We start from the raw sequence: 19,047 nt of genomic DNA on the forward strand, positions 1-19,047 counted from the left end.
CTTTAAAGTGCTATGTGGTTTAAAACAAAATTACGATCGTAATTTTTCGTTCATCAAGAAGTTTTAACTTTAATCCACGCTGTTTTTAATGTTGCACCATACAAGTTCTACTCGAATCTCCAAGTCACAATCGATGCAGTTATGACGCACTTGCTTTGTACTCGCTCAGTTCAGCGGCTGCGGCTGTCATGGCGTTTCGTTGCATCAGCTGAGTTCTCATCTAGTTAGGCTCTAAATACACGGTAGAGCCAGACGCCAGTGGTCTGTGGTTTTGCTATAGCTCACTGTTTTAGTAGTATTCTGTCAATCAAGATATAATTCACAATTAGTAACCTGTAACTATTCATAGAATAATAAGTGTTTACTTCAGTGATGGAACTGCAAACGGATGTGCTGTAGTTCTATTCTAATGTTTTTCTGACTCACTTATCACTAGAGACAAAGAGACTTAGGTTCCCTATTTTAGTGTAGTATAAGCTTTAGAAGTTCGGTTATTACATACTGTATTTTATGATTGTACTGTGTATTCATACTAGTTCTAATCCTTGAGTTAGTAGTTTTAAAATAACATGTAGCTTACAGTAGCTAAGGCCCCACCCCCAGGCCCCTAAGACAATAAGATACCTACTCTTTCACTCCAGTGAGTCCAGTCTTTGGTCCAAAGTTTGGACTTTGGACTCTAAACTTCCCATTCCCAAGCACAGGCCACAGGCCCATTAACTAGTCTGGAAAAGTCCTATTTTTGTCTGAAATATCGCGGCTCTAATATCATATAATTTCAGTAGGTATGAAATCTCGCGGCTCGAATGTCATAAATTTTTGTTTGATTAAAAAATCGCGGTTTGCACTTCGCAAACATGTCATTTCATAAAATTTTCAACTTCCGCAATCCGCATTGCTTTACCGTTTCCGCCAAAAATATCTTGCAGATTATAGGGCCCATAGTCACATATCTCATGATTCTCATCTGAGTCATCTCATACTCATAGTGATAAAAGAAACATCACAGTCAATGGGTCAAACAATAGATTTTTCAGAGAACAGTTCATTTTTTGTTAAGTACAATTTCATTCAACATCACATGATTGATGATTCAAGATCTTTGTAAGATACTTTGTTAAGTATGTTTGTTGGTATTCTAATCCAAAGTGAAAATCCTAAGTGGTCTAAATTAAAATCTAAATCCTTCTATTAAATGATTAAATTGACAATAATGCCATCATCAGCTAGAATATGGCTTATTTCACCCATTCCTAGGCTTTTTCCTATTGTGTACTTAGGCCTATAATAATAATTAGAAAAGAGGTAATTCATTGGCGTATAAGTACGTACATGGACTGTACAGGGTGTTAAAGCCCAAGTTCCAGACTTCCAGTTATCAAGCAACAGGGATACTAGAGGCCAGTCTCTTAAGCTCTCAAAAGGCAGATGACGACTCAGCGTAAGGAGCAACTTATTTTCACAGCGAGTAATTAACTCATGGAATGATGCTGATGGAATAGTCTGCCAGATTATCTGTAAACAGCTTCAAGAGCAGGTTCAACAGTTTCTGGAGGGACAACCCAGCCCTGTACAGCCCTTCATGCTACGAGTGATGAGGCTCCGATCATCTTGGAACAGACACTGCAACGTTCGCGGTGCTGATAAACATTGTTGTCGACCCATGAACAGGACCGTCAAGGACCTTAAATTGCATTGTCAAAGTCAATTTGTCTAGCGCCCGACCAAATGAGAGTCTTATCATTCTTATGGTTCCAAAAATGGCAGCGTAGCTCACTTGGCTGTAATTGCAGCTTGAAAGATATTAAACGTCAGAATTATCTCGGCATAAAATATATCTTCAGAAGACTGGGGCACTGGGCCTGCCAAGCAGCCAAAGTGTATCAATTGACAATTGTGTAGGCAGTTCTATTTGCAATTGCTTTAGTGATTATTCATGTAATGACTAACATCAATGCACAATTTATTGGAACCTAATACACACTAAAGGCAACAAGTTTATAGTCATATACCAGTAATTATTATATGACTATAATTTGTCATTCATAGTACATTTATACTAAACCTTGAATAACAATACCTCAATATAAATTAAAGACTGCCACTCAATATATTTAAATATATGAAATAATCAAAAAAATCAAATAAATCAAAAAAATTAAAAAAAATCATGATTTTTTATAAAAAATCAAGTGATTTAATCACGTGATTTAATCATTTTGATTTGATCATTGCCAACCCTGTGGCCAATTAACCCAGTTTTTCCTTTTTCTATGGCATTCTTCTAGTTTATTCTGTAAAAATGACAAAAACTGCCTATGTTTCCCCACAATTTTGAAAATCACTCTCCAATCAATCATTATTATCCGCAATTTTAGGAAACTACTTTAGCAAATATTGAAGCCTTTGAAGGAAATAAATGCTAAGGCTAGATTGGAAAAGTTTCAATTTTCATTGCTCTAAATTCTTGATGCTCAATTTTTGGTGAACTTGAATTTCCATTATCTTTAGATATGATGTTGGCTGGGATGTGGATATAAAGTGAATAAATAAAAATGCATGTTTTTTTCCAGAAATATTTTTCAGATTCTTAAACATTTCTAATTAATGGTCTGTAAGCAAGATTGCCATGATGGAAGAAATGGATGACCTAGATGTAGAAAGCGTCTCCTCTGATTACAGCATCTTACCCGAAGCTCATGAGGTGAGTGTAACATTCAACTTTTCCCACTCATTCCATCTAAACTTGTTCTGTGGTATGAACTATGAATGAATGTGTTTAATTGCTGCAGTAATGGTCACTAGCAACCCCAGCAATATAAATAACAATGTGAATAAAATATTTATGTCTCTTGCAGATGGATGGAGTTGCCCAGCCATACTTGGCTACAAGACCTGATGCAAACAGCAGTATCAGCAGCCATACCCAGGTGAGTTGTAAATTTATAACTCATTCATTCAGTTTAAACATCTTCTTGTCATTTGTACACTAGTTTCCATACTGGTTACTGCTTACTGGCAATGTTCAATGATTGCTTCAACTGGATTGAGATGCTTGATAATTGTGCTTGTTATTGATGAAATAATTAAGAACACTTAGTTTTAAGTTTAATATAGCTGCACAAATTTTACAGTGTGATGATTCCTGAGAGGCTGAGAATGATTTCACTTGTGAAATTATTGATTTGGCTTGAATTGTTGTCACGTGCTGTAAGATTTTATTCCAAGTTGGCAAACCTCAAGCAGTGTAAATGTTCTTTCTTCATGAATATCTAAGACAAATTTTGCCAGTTTTTAATTACTATATATTGTGCAGGTTGAGTTTGTAAACATGTGTAGCAGTTATCCCAGCTCGCAAGATCTGGTTCTGTGTTACACATTCACAGCAGAGCATGTGCCTTCTGTCACTGATAGACTTGCTCTCTACAAAGTGGGCTTTACCACTCCACAAGTAAGTTTTATGTCTGATATATACCTGGAACATATTCAAATTAAGATGACAGTAAACGTCCATTATTAACACCAATAATTATTTGTAACATCAATATTTAATACATTTGAGCATGCAAAAACTAGTACTACGTATGTTGTACAATTTTATTTTTCACTGCACAATCAGTTAACCACTTCCCAACTTCTTGATTTCCCTCTAGTGCCAATTCCTATGAAAAATCAGTTCTAGAGAAACAAAGAAAAAATTAAGCAATAATTGTTTAAAAATTTATTTTACTAATTGTAAAATAGGCTACTAATATTCATATAGATTTGATCATTTTCCTAAATAGTGGACAAATATAATTTTCCAATAGCAGTATTACTGTAACCTTGAAATCATTGTACTTTTTAAATTAGTTTTTTAAATTTTTAACTGGCAAATTTTATTACACCACATGTACATTCCTAACGTAGCTAACTCCTCTGAATTTTATGCTATCATTAGTTTTGTGCTCTAGTTTATTTTTTGTCTTTGGTGCAAATAGGATGCTTAAGCAGGATGAAATCCATCTTAGACAAGTTATTCCGAGGGAACTCTGAAGAATTCAGTTCTTGTTATGCAATATAAATATACCAGGCATGCTAATTGAAAGTATAACCGCTTTTTTGAAAGCGAGTTTAAATTAGAGAAATATTAACGTAAAGCCCTGACCTCAGGACTACCTGGTATACGAGTGGGCACCCATGCAGCCTCAAGCAGCTCCTTCATCTGATGCTGCCGATGGCAGAATCTTCTGTGTTACCTTCTCAAGTGAGTTCACTTTTTAGCGCATTTTCTCATTTATGAAAAAAGGCACTATTGTGCTCGCCATGTCCGCCCGTCCGGCTGTCCGTCTGTCTGTCTGTCTGTCCGTCTGTGATTTCACTTTTTCGTTGACGAGAAAATGCGTGCTGTCACTCACTGCAGTGAGTACGGAGTTATATTATTTTCAAAATGTCAGCAAACAGTGGTAAATATAATTATTAAAACTTGTTTTGTCGTTAAATTTCCTGCAGTCAAGAATCATTTACCTGGAAGACATCTTGTGTTTTTTTATGAAATGAGAAGTCAAAATTTTCCCTATTCATTTAACCAATTCTCCAATTCCAAACCAATTCTCCAAAACCCATTCTTCTAACCAAGTGATTCCACGCAACGCCCTCCAAAGCAAGTCTAGAAGTTATTTTGATATAGGTACGTACTATACGTTAGAATTTGATGCAATCCAAAAAGTTCTAGTCAAATAATACCTGAATATTGTTGATTTCTTACTGCAATAGTAGTGCCTCTTATTTAATGTAATGTAACCTACTTGAAAACATTAAGCCTATTTAATACCTAGTCCTTATGGCCTTCTGAACGTATGTGTGCAACCTGCTCTGTGTCAAACTTAGGCCACAAAAATCAACCATAGTTACATAAGTAGGTTTGATTCACTTGGCATCTAAATTCCTGCAGAGTCAGGCCTGCCTGGAGACGCCAACGAGTTCTACCAAGTGTGCTACCTGAGCGAGGACCGTCTCATCAGGGGCGTGTCAGCACCGTTCCAGCTCGTCCAGGACGGCAGCGCTCAGTCCAGCCTGTCCAGTGGAGCCGTCTCCAGCATCGAGCAACCAGACGGCACTGTACTGGTCACCACTGACGTGTCGTGTCTGCACACCAACATCAACATGGTCTGTGTGTTATTAAATAGAGTCTTTCTTTATTGGAAACTCGTATGCAAGGTCAGAATGTTATTAACACATTGACTACATGCGTACCACGAAATGTATTTCTCCAGGAGATAGTGGTACATAATTCTGGTTGCCTAAAATCGGCCAAATCCGAGAACAAAAAAGGCCGATAATTCAATGTATATTAGTTTATTTGTAGGTTCCGCTATAGGTGCAAATTTCATTTATTTTCTTTTTGCAGTATTTAAAATTTAATTAGGAAGTACCCCTATCATAAATTTTAGCCGGCCAACGCAATTGAGAAAAACTGAATTACGGAATTTGTCCGGAAAAAATGACCGTCTGGCAACCCTGCTTAAAAAAAAGTACAAAAAATGAAATAATAGTACAAGATGAAGAAATCGTAGTCAACGTGTTAACCCCACAGTGGTTGCGTGCTAAAACTGAACAGATTTGTTGCTTTTTCGATCTGTTTAGTTTCGGTCAAATTTTGTAGGCGTCGATTTCATATTTGACTCGCACGACCACTGTAGGATTAAAAGGTTAAAATAGATTTTTAATTTATAGGAAACTCATAGTGATGTTCAGGTTACTATCAAATAGATAATTTTTTATTGGGAACTCGTAGTTAAGGCCAGAGTGCAGCTAATACAATTTTTTGTATAGTACCGTAAACTCGGAGTTAAATTTTGAAATGGTAAAGAAAATAGATTTCATAGATAGAAAACATAACATATCAAGGGCTGTTATGCAAGACCATCTATGCCATCAAAGTTCTTGAATGGTCCCATTGTATGAGGATGTAGATGATTAATATTTTTAGTCCTCGATTTGGTCCCATCGTTCTGTTGAATTCAGTTATAGTTTACTAATTTGCCACAGAGTAATGGTATTACCAATGGAAATGAGAAGCATTAACGTGTTTGTGTATGCTATTTTTGGTAGGTAACTTAATTTGCATTAGTGTGTTCGTGTTAAAAAGCGTGTACTTTTGGTAATTTAATTTGCTGAAATTTGTTCACAGTTGCAAGCGTGCGTGCAGCGTGTGCAAGCTGAGAAAGTTGCTGTTGAAGAACAACTGGCAGCCGTTCAGCTGCAGCTGCAGGGCAAGACTGAGCAGCTGCGCGACCTGCAGCTCAAGATACAGGTGCGTGGACGTGGGTGCGTGTACGTGGGTGTGTGGACGTGGGGGACGTGGGTGCGTGGACGTGGGTGTGTGGACGTGGGTGCGTGGACGTGTGTGAGTGTGGACGTGTGTGCGTGTGGACGTGTGTGCGTGTGGACGTGGGTGCGTGCGCGTGTGGACGTGGGTGCATGTGCGTGTGGACGTGGGTGCGTGCGCGTGTGGACGTGGGTGCGTGCGCGTGTGGGCGTGGGTTCGTGCGCGTGTGGACGTGGGTGCGTGAGAGTGTGGACGTGGGTGCGTCTCATCCAGGCTTAAGCACGTAAAAGAATATCAGAACTCAAATGAAAATTATGCAGAGTTCAATCATTGTGCAACAGTCCTCTCGCGCGTGGTCGATGACTAATTACCGTACGCGTGCACACAAACGTGAATTTAGTTCAGGAATGGTTTCATTTTTTATGTGACTACATGATCTAGGATCTAGAGTCTAATGCCGAAAAGCTTCCTGGTCAATGTTACCTCTGGCGCTTGGGATAACTCTGACTGCTGTAACAACATGATCAGTAAACGCACTCAAAGTGGTCTTGAATTCAGCATCCAAAATGAGCACCAATTTAAGATAATAACCGACCAACTGGAGAAGATCTTGCTCCTATTTCTGTTAAATGAGGACACAGACTTTGGTGTCCTGTATTTGCTGAAGTTAATATCAAAAACATAGTATGGGCGGATTCTGTGTGATGCCATTCCAATAAGCTGGCTACCACAGCAGAGGCGTTATTCTTTGCTTATTGCTCATTTATGCTTTGGCACAGCAAGAATTTTTTCATTCCATGCCAGAAAAAAGAATGGACATTTGATCAATGTGTTCTTAGCTGGTCAAGCCCTCCAACAGCTGCCATTACAGTGAATCACCAAAAGCACATTCACTTCAAATTTGTGCTTGATGGTCATAGCTAGTGGTTTTCTACCTAATGGAAATAATTTAGATATTAGGCAAATTCTACTTTAGGCTTGCAGAATTTGTTCTTTTTCAGAGAAGGGGTTTTATTAGAAATTTTCTGCTTTCCGATCTACCAAAAAATTTGGTTCGACTAATTATAAAAAAATTATAAAGCCATTCTCTTTTCTTCAAGTGAACTTCTGGTTTATTGACCAGTTTATATTTAAGCTTAAATCCTGGTAAATTTATATTCAAGTTTATTGACTGTTTCTACTTCTGATGAGATGAGTGGTGTCTGGTTAGATTTTAAGTCTGCTCTATACTGGAAAATCTAGCGAGCGTCGTTACATTAAAAACCATCGACTCTGCAGGATCTGTCAGTTGCGGCTGACAAGCAGCAGCAGGCGTCAGCTGCTGCTCTGCTGGAGGCAGAAAGTCGCCTGTCTAGCCTACAGCAGGAGCGTAATGCTCTGCAGGAATCACTGCAGGCTGCGCAGGATGAGGTCGACCGACTGCAGGAAGAGATAAAGTTGCAAGTTCGCCACAACGATGATGTGCTGAAAACGCTCAGCCAGGTCAGTTCTATGCACGTGTAGTTTTCAGGTTGTAATTATGATTACAGTGATTACGCTATGATTGCAGTGAAAAGTTCTCTAGCGTTGAAAAATATTTCAATGAACGAAAAGTTCAATGTCGATAACTGCGAGCAAGGAGTTGTTTCTTCTTTTAGTCTATCTATTATGTGTTTGAAGTTGCAGTTACTGTGCTGTTTTCGTTGATGCCGTATGCTTTTTCGATATTAAAGGTGCATTTTTTTGCAATTTTCACTCGTTATGAGCCGCTACAGCCTAGCTCCGGAATTTCCTGTTACAATTTCATGAACCTTTATGTTGATTTAATTGCGCACCTAACACTTGAACACAAATTTGAATGTAGTACATCGCATATTGAATTATTATGTCTTGTTATAACGTAGCATGTCGTCTGGCGTGTGTTGGAAATGAAAAAAAATCACCTTATATCACCATTAATTCTCTCTAGTGGATTTCATTGACTGGTCTTCATCATGCATCAAATTTTGACATGAAAATTTTCCATGTCTTGAGTTACAGTTCAAGAAATCGTAACATTTATTTTTCTTAAGGTCGTATGTGGCTTATATTAACTTGTGTTACGTCTGGCAGCGCGAGGAAAACTTGGCGGAGAAAACTGCTCAGTTACACGAGAAGCAGGAGCAGCTCGCTACCGCCATGAATCAGCTGCAAGCTCTCGAGGCCAAACAGGAGGTAAGGGCAATCTCAGTTTCCCTTGTCATTTACCGTAGGTATCTTTTATAGTTTTTAGTGCATTTTCTCATTTATTGAAATATGCACTATTGTGCTCGTCATATCCGTCTGTCTGTCCGTCTGTCTGTCTGTCCGTCTGTCTGTCTGTCCGTCCGTGACTTCATGTTTTCGTTTACGAGAAAATGCGCTCTCTGTCACTCACTGCAGTGAGTACTGAGTTATATTTTTTTCTATTATATTAGGTTAAAAGTTTTGTTTGCATCAATGCAGTACTTCCTTAAATTTAGATCGCGCCCTACTGATAGGTAATTGAAATGTGAGTGGTACATGAAATTGCAGTTTTCTATAATTTTCAAAAGTGGGTTTCAAAATTTTGTTGGAAGAAGCCTCTCCTCGTGCTTGAGGCGCAATCTAAAAAATTTCATTGCAAAAATCTAAAAAAAACGCGCTCCTTTGTAGATACGCAGTATTCACACCTACCGCTCCATATCATCTATTTTCCAAATGCAAAGCGTCCTACAATCTGAACTGCTCGCACATTTTTTCTGTCACTACGTTAATCCCTCAGCTTCTAAGTAGAATATTACATCTTATACCTCTTATCGACGAATTATATACCTCTTCTCGACGAATCTTGCTACGCGTTTGAATAACGAAACTACCGCTTCATATTATATATCTAACGGCTGCAAATCTTGCTACCGCTTGAGCTGCACGCCTGCATTTCCTTATCTTATGCTGACCCAAAACTGTTTCAATGCTGACCCATATATTTTATTCTGTTACAATGCTTCCCTTCTGATGAGTTTAGGAATTCCAAGTCCATAATCTTACAGTCTGATGCAAGATGCAGTTGCAGATCACTTGCTGAGGGTAGTTTCCTATAACTGGACGATCCGAGATCTTCCTCAAAAACTTGTCCAATCGTCTCTTGAATGTCTCAAGGGTGAACTCCCCTTTCTGAGCACCTTTGGGAAGGCAGTAAACTGTCTTGGTCCTACCACGGACAGTGATCCTTCACGAAAAGTCTGTACTCAGGCCGCGGCTCGGTTATTAACACGTTGACTACGATTGCTCCATCTTGTACTATTATTTCATTTTTTGTACTTTTTTTTAAGCAGCGTTGCCAGACGGTCATTTTTTCCGGACAAATTCCGTGATTTAGTTTTTCTCAATTGCGTTGGCCGGCTAAAATTTATGATAAAACAATGTTTCTTAATTATGGTAACAAATTAATCTGACAAACTTTAGAAAAGCAAAACTGGTTGGAATAAATAGAAATTATGTTCATGGTGCACGTTTCATAAAACTTGATGCACCTTCAGGAAAAATCATTGGTATGTATTCATCATTGTCTTGTTTGAGAAATTTTTCCGATCTAAATGTTTCTATTTTTCAGTCATCAACGAAACTTTCACACAAGAAGATGATTTGTGTAGTACTATTTTTAGTTGTGTTTTAATTTTTACTCAAATCTTACGGTATGAAGATTCTGTAAAAGATTCAAGTCGTTCCGTATTATCATGTCCAAGAAATGAAAACTAAGCTGATATAAATACAATGTTGGATAATAAATTATGTTAGTTGCGTTCCTAAAATATTAGCAGGCCTTGCTTGTATTTTTATTTTATTTATCAATTTATTTGTTCATGTGAATTTTTTTTTACTTCATGGATTTGATGGCAATGAAGGTCCCTGTATTTTTCATGTTATATCTTGAATCGATATTATTTGTTTTATGAATCTAATACTATTAATATATTTTAATTACGACTTATATAATTTTATACTGTGACTGGGGCAGGCAAACGAGGAGCTGCGGCAGCAGATGGAGGAGCAGCAGGAGCAGAAGTTGCTGCTCGAGAAGACCCGCGATGAACTGCAGCAAACCAAGCAAGAACTGGTGAGCTTGCACAGGAGCTAGCGAGTCATCTTCTATTTAATGTTATTCACGTTTAACACTTGTAATTAGACAAAATAAATTACTAGCGTCTTTTTCCTCTACAAATTAATATTAAAAAAAAGCAAGAAAATATTATTTGCAAATGAATTTTAGGGAATTCCTCTAAGTAATCTAACTTCGCCTAAATTACATTCCGGGCTGCGCTTTCACCCTCCACTATCTTGCAATCGTTAGCTTCTGGCGCAAAACGTCTTAAAATGATAACAAAGGCAATTTAATATCAGCAATATGATCATTCGTTGATCTTTTTTTTTCCACTGAATTTTTCACAGAATTAGTATATTAATATTATAATTCTCAAAGCAAGATATTTTATTTCAGGAAGAAGAGCAGTCGAAATTGGTCTCTGTTCAGACGTCACTGGACGCTTGTCGTGAAGAGCTGCGCGTGGCCACAGAGCGCCAGAAGGTCCTGAACGCCGACAACAAAGTCCTGCAGGACAGCGTGCGCTCCCACCTGCGCTACTCGGCGCAACTAAAGCTCAAGCTGGTCAGTTGGTTTACTCGATAAGTAAGATCAAGCTGGTCAGTTGGTGTGATCAATAAGTAAGATCAAGCTGGTTAGTTGGTGTACTCGATAGGTAAGATCAAGCTGGTTAGTTGGTGTGATCAATAAATAAGATCAAGCTGGTCAGTTGGTGTGATCAGTAAATAAGATCAAGCTGGTCAGTTGGTGTACTCGATAAGTAAGATCAAGCTGGTCAGTTGGTGTGATCAATAAATAAGATCAAGCTGGTCAGTTGGTGTGCTCAATAGGTTCAAGCTGGTCAGTTGGTGTGATCAATAAATATGATCAAGCTGGTTAGTTGATAGACTCGACAAATAATTTCAAACTGGTCAGTTGTTAGACTTAATAAGTAAGCTAAAGTGGGGCCGTGGTGAACTATATAAATAAACTCATGCTGGTCAGTTGGTATACTCAATAGGTTCGAGCTTGTCAGTTGATTGACTCAACGAGTTAGGGAAGTCATGGTCACGCAAAACGTTGTAGCTTATTCTCAGGAAGTCATTGAATTCAAGTGACAAAATTCTATTTGAATTGAAACTTCAAAGATTAATTACTCAATTACAGTTTTATTGAAACTTTTAAAATGTTAGATTACGGAGAATGTGTATCTTGGTCTTATAGTTAGTTCTCAAGCTCAAACTGATTACTCAACGCAGGAGAAGTCAGTAAATGATGGTTATTAAAATATTAATTTTTTTGTGAGTCGTTGAAAATTACAACATTGAAAATGTATGTTGATTTTTGTGAGTAACTAAGAATAAGTAAAATGCAATTTCACTGGAATTTTGCGGCGGCTAAAATTAGTTGAAAATTTGTTAAAAAAAGTATCTGATGCTTAGAAATTTTCTGTAGAAAATTTTAAATCATGAGTAGTTCGAGGCTATCTAATTTTGATTGAATATTTTCTTGGAGTCATGTTAGAACATGCACGAATTGCCCATTGTTGATAATCATAATAATCGGGTTTACTGACAGCGTAAAATATTAGGTAAAAATTAATGTATATTATATAGGAGTAATCAAAATTGTGTTTGTCTTGCTAAAACAATGAAAATAAAATGTTTATGATACTTGCTTATACTGCCATGAAACAGTATCGACTACTATTGGGAGAAATCAGAACCGTCACGGTCGTCAAGCTAACACTTAATCATCACACTGTTGCAATGCACTTGAGCATGGCATTGTTGCAGTGCACTAAAGCATAGCATTGTTACAATGCACTTGACCATTGTATTTTGCAATGCACTTGAGCATGGCATTGTTTCAATGCACTAAAGCATTGCATTGTTGCAATGCACTTGACCATTGTATTTTGCAATGCACTTACATTGCATCGTTGCAGTGCACTAAAGCATTGTATTGTTGCAATACACGTGAGCATTGCATTGTGGCAATGCACTCAAGTATGGTATTGTTGCAATACACTAAAGCATTGCATCGTTGCAATGCACTTGAGCATTGCATCGTTGCAATGCAAGCAGAATTGTTGCAGCACTCTCATGACCTGTTGTGTTGCAGCGTGAGGCGGAGGGCGCGTGTGCTGGAGCAGAGCGTGTCGCCCGCCAGCTAAGTGAGCAATTTTTTATACTGTATCTATCATGTAGAGTATAAAATAAGAGAATGTAAATTATTGACTGCATTCGGATGTTGAAAGTTATTTGCCTTTTTTTTAGAGATATTGAAAACTGGAGAGAAAGTTTGAGTAGAGACTTGAAGCAGGAAAAAACGTTGTTGACAATCCCTATTCAGCGCGTTATATATGTGCATTTTTTAGTGTTATCTTGCTTCATGTGTTCAGTGTCAAGTTATATCATTATTAATTTATTTTGTAATATATTATATGATTTGTACTATTTTTGTTCTTGAATTTTTTTCTATTTTTTTAAAACCAGGATCAAAACATGGCAGAGTCCATGGAAGCGCTGTTGAATCTCCACGACTCAGACAGCGTTGATGATGAAGAGGACAACGAGGCGCGTGTTGACGTTGTTGAAGTGCCCCCAACAATTACCGTTGCGACACAGGGCAGTGCTTGCGATGCCGCGTCTGTTGCTGCTTCTGACCTGCCTGTGAATCAGGAGAAAATCGCGGAAAACATCACTGGTTCAGCCGAAGAAAAAGGGAACACAGAAGGTCAAGAAGTGGAGGTCGAAAGGTGTGATCCAAGCGGAGCTTCGTCCGAATCACGTGTTGAAACTCGGCATGTCAGCTCTGTTTCTGAGGTATCTATTCAAGATGCTGGCCCATCGTGTGGAAACGAAAGTGAAGGAAAAATTGAATCCTCAATAGAACAGGCAAAGAACGTGAATGCCCAACCAAAGGTATGTATTGCAAGTATTATTTACCTACTACTTATTATTACGTATACTAAAAAAAACATGAATATAACGATTGATCTGATCGATGTCTATAAAGCCTGGAAAAAACACAGACTGGTCTGGCTCATACTAGGTCTACTTGATTGACTTGATCTTAAATTGAGTGTATAAAGATTAAGTGCTGGTATTAAATTCTATTGTCAAACCTCACTCAGAGGAAATTTCCATCTAGCATCTCCTGAAAAATAATGTTCTACTGAAATCTGTCCTCCAAGTGTCATTTATGTTTTACTTCAAAATTGAGCGAAATGCTTGTTCTTTTCTAGGAAATGTCAAAACCTGAGGAAGCTGCTAACGGGTCGCTCGCAAACTCCAAAGATGTTAGCGGAAACGCGTCTGAAGACAACAACTCGATGCCGAAGAAAATGCCCGATGCTACTCAAAAAAAGCGCAGTAGTGACTCGCAAGGTCCTAGTCAGGACACCGCTCACAATCACGGACCTTTTGGCTTCAATTTCCAACATCAGTGGCACCCGTTCATGGCTGCAGGTCCTCAGCCTCCCCTATTCAATCCCCCACCTCCTCATCCTCACCCTCCTCCGTTCTATGGCCCTGTGTTCACATCTGGCCAAACAGCGCCAGTTTTTTTCCCGCCATCGATGCCATATCACAGCGCCCCAGATTTGAGGCGTAGTTTCCCGGGCCCAAATAACTCTCCGGATATGCCAAACTCGCAGCCAATACCCATGCCGTACCCTCCGTTGTTCCCCATGCCGCCTCTTTCATTCCCTTTCATGCCTACACCACCACCACCACCGCCCCTACCACAGGCTGACAGTGCACCCACTGAAGAAGACGGGCTTCCCCCACCACTTGTTCCCAACCCCACTGAGAGTTCCCTCCATGCTGCTCTCTTGAGCACCATCGGCGCCGCTGCCCAGATGGCCTCAAGTGCCAAAATTGTTAGTGACCAAATTTCTGGTGCCTTCAGTGGAAACGCCACGGGTGCTGGCGATGCACATGCCCAACAGAGTGCCTCAAACTCTTCATCTGAGGAACAGGGTAATGCCGGCCCCAATTCGCAGGAACAAACTGCAGGGAATGAGCAGCGTCAGAATAACCCGTCCTCGTCAAACGGACAGTGGCAGTTTCAGCACGGACCCAACAAGAACGGTGGCTATGGGTGCTCGTTCTCGAATGGTCCTGAGGGCATGAGAGGCCATTTCTCTGCTCACCATAACGTCCATCGTGCCGGTGCATGTCATTCTCACCGCCGTCACGCGCCCAACGCCCCCGGTAACCCAGGACGCCCTCCTTTCTGTGGTCGTTTCCACGACCGCTTCCGCCCTCAGGGATGGCCCTTCGAGCGGGACTTCCTTCGTCCTGGATTCCGTCAAAATGTTCGTCTGGGACGCATGTCTGCAGGTAACGCCGGTCAGTCTTGTGTACATTATGTTCTATACATTTCATTTGTATACGAAATGCATGTTCTTTGTAGGTATCGGTTACAGAATTATTCGGTAGGCTTTTGTCGTTTTTATTTATGGCCGTAAGTGTATGAATGTTCAAATAGCTTTTTTTTTACTAATCGAGACCTATCGAGGTACGCAAAGCAATTTATCGCAGTGTTAGTTAATCTAAATCACCACTAACTTATCACTTATTGCGTTAGATTCCAGCAATAATAGTTTTTCTCTTAGCCGAAGAAACAATTACTTATTTTTCAGGACGTACTCACATGTTTGATGAGAACTTGGATGAGGACTTCTTCAGAGACGTGCCCAGAAATGCTGCTGCTGAGAACTCGGATTCTAATAACGAAGATGACGGAGAAGAAATTCCTACTGGAGGCAATGCCACAAAAACGGAAACTTTCTCTGGATTTACTGGAAATACCAATGGTACTTCCACCACAACCACTACGGATGCCACTTCTGGTACCACTGAACATGTTCATGTCAACATAAATCTTTCTTCAGCAACTGCTGCGTCCGAGTCTGCTGGCGCTACTCGTGCTGAGACGGAGCACGAGTCTGTGCACAGTTTTGGGGCTACTGCTAACGCCACGCCTGGAACTCCTGCCTCTGCCCCAACTGCTGAAGAAATATATGACGGGTGAATATTAGTTATTTATTCTCTTCTTAGAATCTTTATGGCCGTCGCGTGCCAGGAGCAGAGTTCATAGACCACCCTCCCCAAAGCTAGTAGTTTATAACGTTGCTTTTTCATGTTAGCACCTGTACTCACACCATTTCAATCGATAACGAAGTTGCAAACCGATGCACAACTGAGTTATATATTTAGATTTCTTATTTGTTGAGCTGTGATAATTTTTGAACTTCAATTCATGTTCAGCTCATCGCTTTTATGTATTAATGATGACGTTTGAATTAGTCATACAAAATTCAATAGTTAGTCGTTAATTTTGTGTATTGTTTACTTCAAACGGTAGGAGGAACCGAAACCTTGATACTTACGCAATAGGCAAAATTTTGCGATTGCATGCTGATAATTTATTTCGATGTCATTCTATGCTGGCAGGTGCAGTGCATTATTAGGGTCTTGTATACAAATTTCCGTTGCATTTCGTTTTATTAAATTGATTGCCTTTGATGAAATGAAGAGAATAAATCAGAATTTCTAGCTCTACTATCAAATCCAGATGTTATAAGTTGAAATAGGTACTACCGTATTAACGGGTTATCAATATTATTATGAAATTCTCTTTTATTGCAGCGCTCAGTCTTCTTTGATGATCTTGAACTTGACTTTAGAGAGAACCAGAAAACTTTAGAGGAATCATACTTTTGGATTAAACATAAATGAATAATTCATAATTAAATTTGCCTGCTTTTAAGGTAGAATATAGAACGTATTACTCATTCCATCTTCCAACCTATGAAGAACAAGAATCGTTCTTTAAAGTTACTTCTCTTGTTCTTTGTTTCATTCTTTGAAGTTCCTCTTTCACAAGAATGTTATATACCCATATCATGCAAATGGTTTATTTCCTCATAATTATAATTTCTAGGCACCTGTACTGCCCACTGTGCCCATACACTCTGGACGCCCGCAGCGGAGCGCTGTTCGACGAGCACATCGACTCTCACTTGGAGTACATCTGCCCTGTATGCAGCACGGCGTTCCAGCGCAGCAAGCAAGCCGAGTGAGTCGTGTGTTGTAAATTTCCTTAGCTTAAGATTTATCCTCTAATTGCAAATTACTTTTAGTCTCTTTAAGTGTTAACTACTTATAAGCTCAAAAATGTAAACTACTTATATCTTTTAGGCTAAAGTGTAAACTACTTGAAGGCTCTAGGTGTAGACTACATTTAGGCTCCAAGGTGTAAACCTCTTCTACTGGTAGTACTCAACGAAGTGTAATCCTCAACGAAAATTTACAATAGTTATCATGTTAAAATAATAAAATAAACATAAAACAGGTCTTGTTAAAATAATAAAATAAACATAAAACAGGGAGGGGACCAATAGTATACAGTTCAGTGGTAAGTTCTCGTTCGTAAGAATTCATCCCTCAAGGCATCACAGCTAGAAATATGCAGGAATGAATTTACGTTGGAGATAACGGGAACACCATAGTCCTTGTGTGGTCAATACTGGAAATAATAAACCACCTCGGTGTAAACCTCTACCTCTAGAACGCAAATTTAGATTCATTGCATTTTGTTTCTACTAGCCTACTATGATAACTTGTCTTTTTTGGTGTATTTTAAAGAAATTAACGATGTTAATTTTTTCGTCTGATGCTCCAATTCATGTACAGTTTTGTTTCACATGTAATATATAAAGCCTGACACGCCATTATGGACTTCCAGGTACGAGGCTCACGTGAACGATCATTTCTCTGAAGAAGAGGCGGCAACCGCGGCCGGTAACGCTCAGAACTCGTCTGGACCTTGGGGCAATTTCTCGTGGTCTCGCATGGACTTCGACTAGAAACTCGGGGTCATTCCGTGACATGCTATTACGCTCGATGATATGACGAAATTTCTCTTCAAATCAGACCATAAGTTCAGCCGTGCAATTAAGCTTTTGTATCATCCTACGCACTTTTTGAAAGGATAAGTTGGAATCTTCACCGCAAGTCTCCTACGAGATGAGATTTGTCTGGGGTAAAATTTTAGTTGTATGCGTTAAGTTTAACTTTCTTCTATATCGGAAACTGAAGTTTCTATCTTCATTACTGCTGATTGATTCCCCATCAGCTTTACTTCTCTTCAAGAGAGCTTTTTGGAGATTTGAAAGATTTCTTTTATGTTCCTATCAAGATCATTCGCTAAGATTTGGTATTGTACTCCGAAATTGGCGTCTGTAATTGAAGGAACATGTAATGTCAATTCTAAGGATTCTACCAACGGATATTACCTCAATGGAGTATGGGGTATTTTCCGATGTTGTGTAACTAAAGACCCAAACGGCAGCAAGCATCTAATAAAGCTCCTTTGTCATTTGAGTAATAGTAGTTTGTCCTATAACGGTTGAAGTCGTTTCTTCCCGTTTCTAAGAATGATTTGTTAAAATCGGTTTCAAGAGAATCATTCCGGAGATTTTTACCATGTGTTAATCTCTCTCCTTGTTGGGTACAGGTATGTTCAGCTTCGGATTTTTGTGTTGAATTCTCTGTAGAATTCCTACAGCTTCAAAGTATTGAATTTAGTAAAGGGGGTCGAAAATTGAACTCGTGATCCCCTAACGGAAATCGGAGTGAAATGTTACTTAATAGATGAGGCTCATTGAATGTTTCATGATGAAGCCAAGCTATAAATTTTACATACTGGAAGCATTTCTGTTTTTAGCTAACAGGTTTTCTAGTGCTTAAGAACTTGACTAGTATCCTATGCTAACTACTATCCTATACTACACGCTTTTTTACGTATGTTAATCACAGGTATTTAGTGGCACAACTATTTGACGTTCGATTCTGGATGTTGACGGGTCTCGATTTATTATTAGTTTGTCATCCCGAGACTTTTCGGGACGCATTTATTTGGTTTTCATTAGCCAAGAGATAGGTTTATTATATTAACAGAGCCACGCGGCTACATTCAATGTTAACCTCTCCTATCTTGGAAGATAAGAGTAGTTGCGATATATATTGGACCTAGAATAGAGGAGCAGCACCTATTCATATATAGCCCCCAAAGTGTTGTTTGTGTTCGTTATTCTTACTAGAGCATTATTCTGGTTTTCTTTTGGCATTAATTCAAAGTAACGGTAATTAGCGAAATAGCATCGTTCTTCTGTTTTTAACATAACCTTAAGTTTCGTCGGCTGTTGCTGAACGCTACCGAGCCTTATTCATTTCGCATTCTATTTCTATTATTAAATTGAAGTGGAGAGTTATGTTATACTGCAGGTTTGATATTATCGCTTGTATTTTTAATAGTAAAAATTTAAACCCGTCTTGTTCCTAAGAGGCATACGTAACAAGGCTAGATATCGAACTGAAATAATTAACCAACGGAATTGTCGGCTAATGAATAATCATTTAAACCTTCAACTTCATGGTTAGTGTTCAGTGCTTGTTATTTGTTCGAGTCTGTGTGTTTTATCTCGATTAAGAAGGCATTTATTCCGTTTGCCACTCAACTTGTGCCGTACAGACATTGTATTGTCACTAATGAATTCGTTTCATTTATTCCTGGATGGCGTCTTCAAGAACAAACTGCATAAGAGATCCTTTGAAAATCAAGTTAACTTTCATGTTATCAATACTGCAGATTGAAAACACGA

The 19,047-nt window shown here is 38.9% G+C and overlaps 2 protein-coding genes across 3 annotated transcripts; both read left to right on the forward strand.

Annotated features, from left to right (window-relative positions):
• The first annotated feature begins 2,571 nt into the window (after nucleotides 1-2,571).
• On the forward strand, nucleotides 2,572-12,587 carry LOC108676164 (tropomyosin). The gene is made up of 11 exons (XM_018164214.1): nucleotides 2,572-2,704; nucleotides 2,859-2,930; nucleotides 3,317-3,451; nucleotides 4,153-4,246; nucleotides 4,934-5,148; nucleotides 6,173-6,295; nucleotides 7,589-7,792; nucleotides 8,402-8,503; nucleotides 10,308-10,406; nucleotides 10,788-10,955; nucleotides 12,495-12,587. The coding sequence occupies exons 1-11, from the start codon at nucleotides 2,630-2,632 to the stop codon at nucleotides 12,585-12,587; spliced, it is 1,380 nt and encodes a 459-aa protein (XP_018019703.1). The 5' UTR covers nucleotides 2,572-2,629.
• A 256-nt stretch (nucleotides 12,588-12,843) lies between these two features.
• LOC108676182 (gametogenetin) lies at nucleotides 12,844-18,935 on the forward strand. Of its 2 annotated transcripts, none has more exons than XM_018164236.2 (5): nucleotides 12,844-13,297; nucleotides 13,621-14,728; nucleotides 15,022-15,409; nucleotides 16,326-16,460; nucleotides 17,130-18,935. In XM_018164236.2, the coding sequence occupies exons 1-5, from the start codon at nucleotides 12,878-12,880 to the stop codon at nucleotides 17,248-17,250; spliced, it is 2,172 nt and encodes a 723-aa protein (XP_018019725.1). In that variant the 5' UTR covers nucleotides 12,844-12,877; the 3' UTR covers nucleotides 17,251-18,935. The 2 variants fall into 2 exon arrangements, with proteins under 2 accessions (XP_018019725.1, XP_018019732.1); XM_018164243.2 differs by having other exon boundaries at nucleotides 13,621-14,719.
• Nucleotides 18,936-19,047: the final 112 nt, after the last annotated feature.

Source organism: Hyalella azteca, unplaced genomic scaffold, assembly GCF_000764305.2.
Source record: "Hyalella azteca isolate HAZT.00-mixed unplaced genomic scaffold, Hazt_2.0.2 contig10698, whole genome shotgun sequence".
Classification (NCBI taxonomy): Eukaryota; Metazoa; Arthropoda; class Malacostraca; order Amphipoda; family Hyalellidae; genus Hyalella; species Hyalella azteca.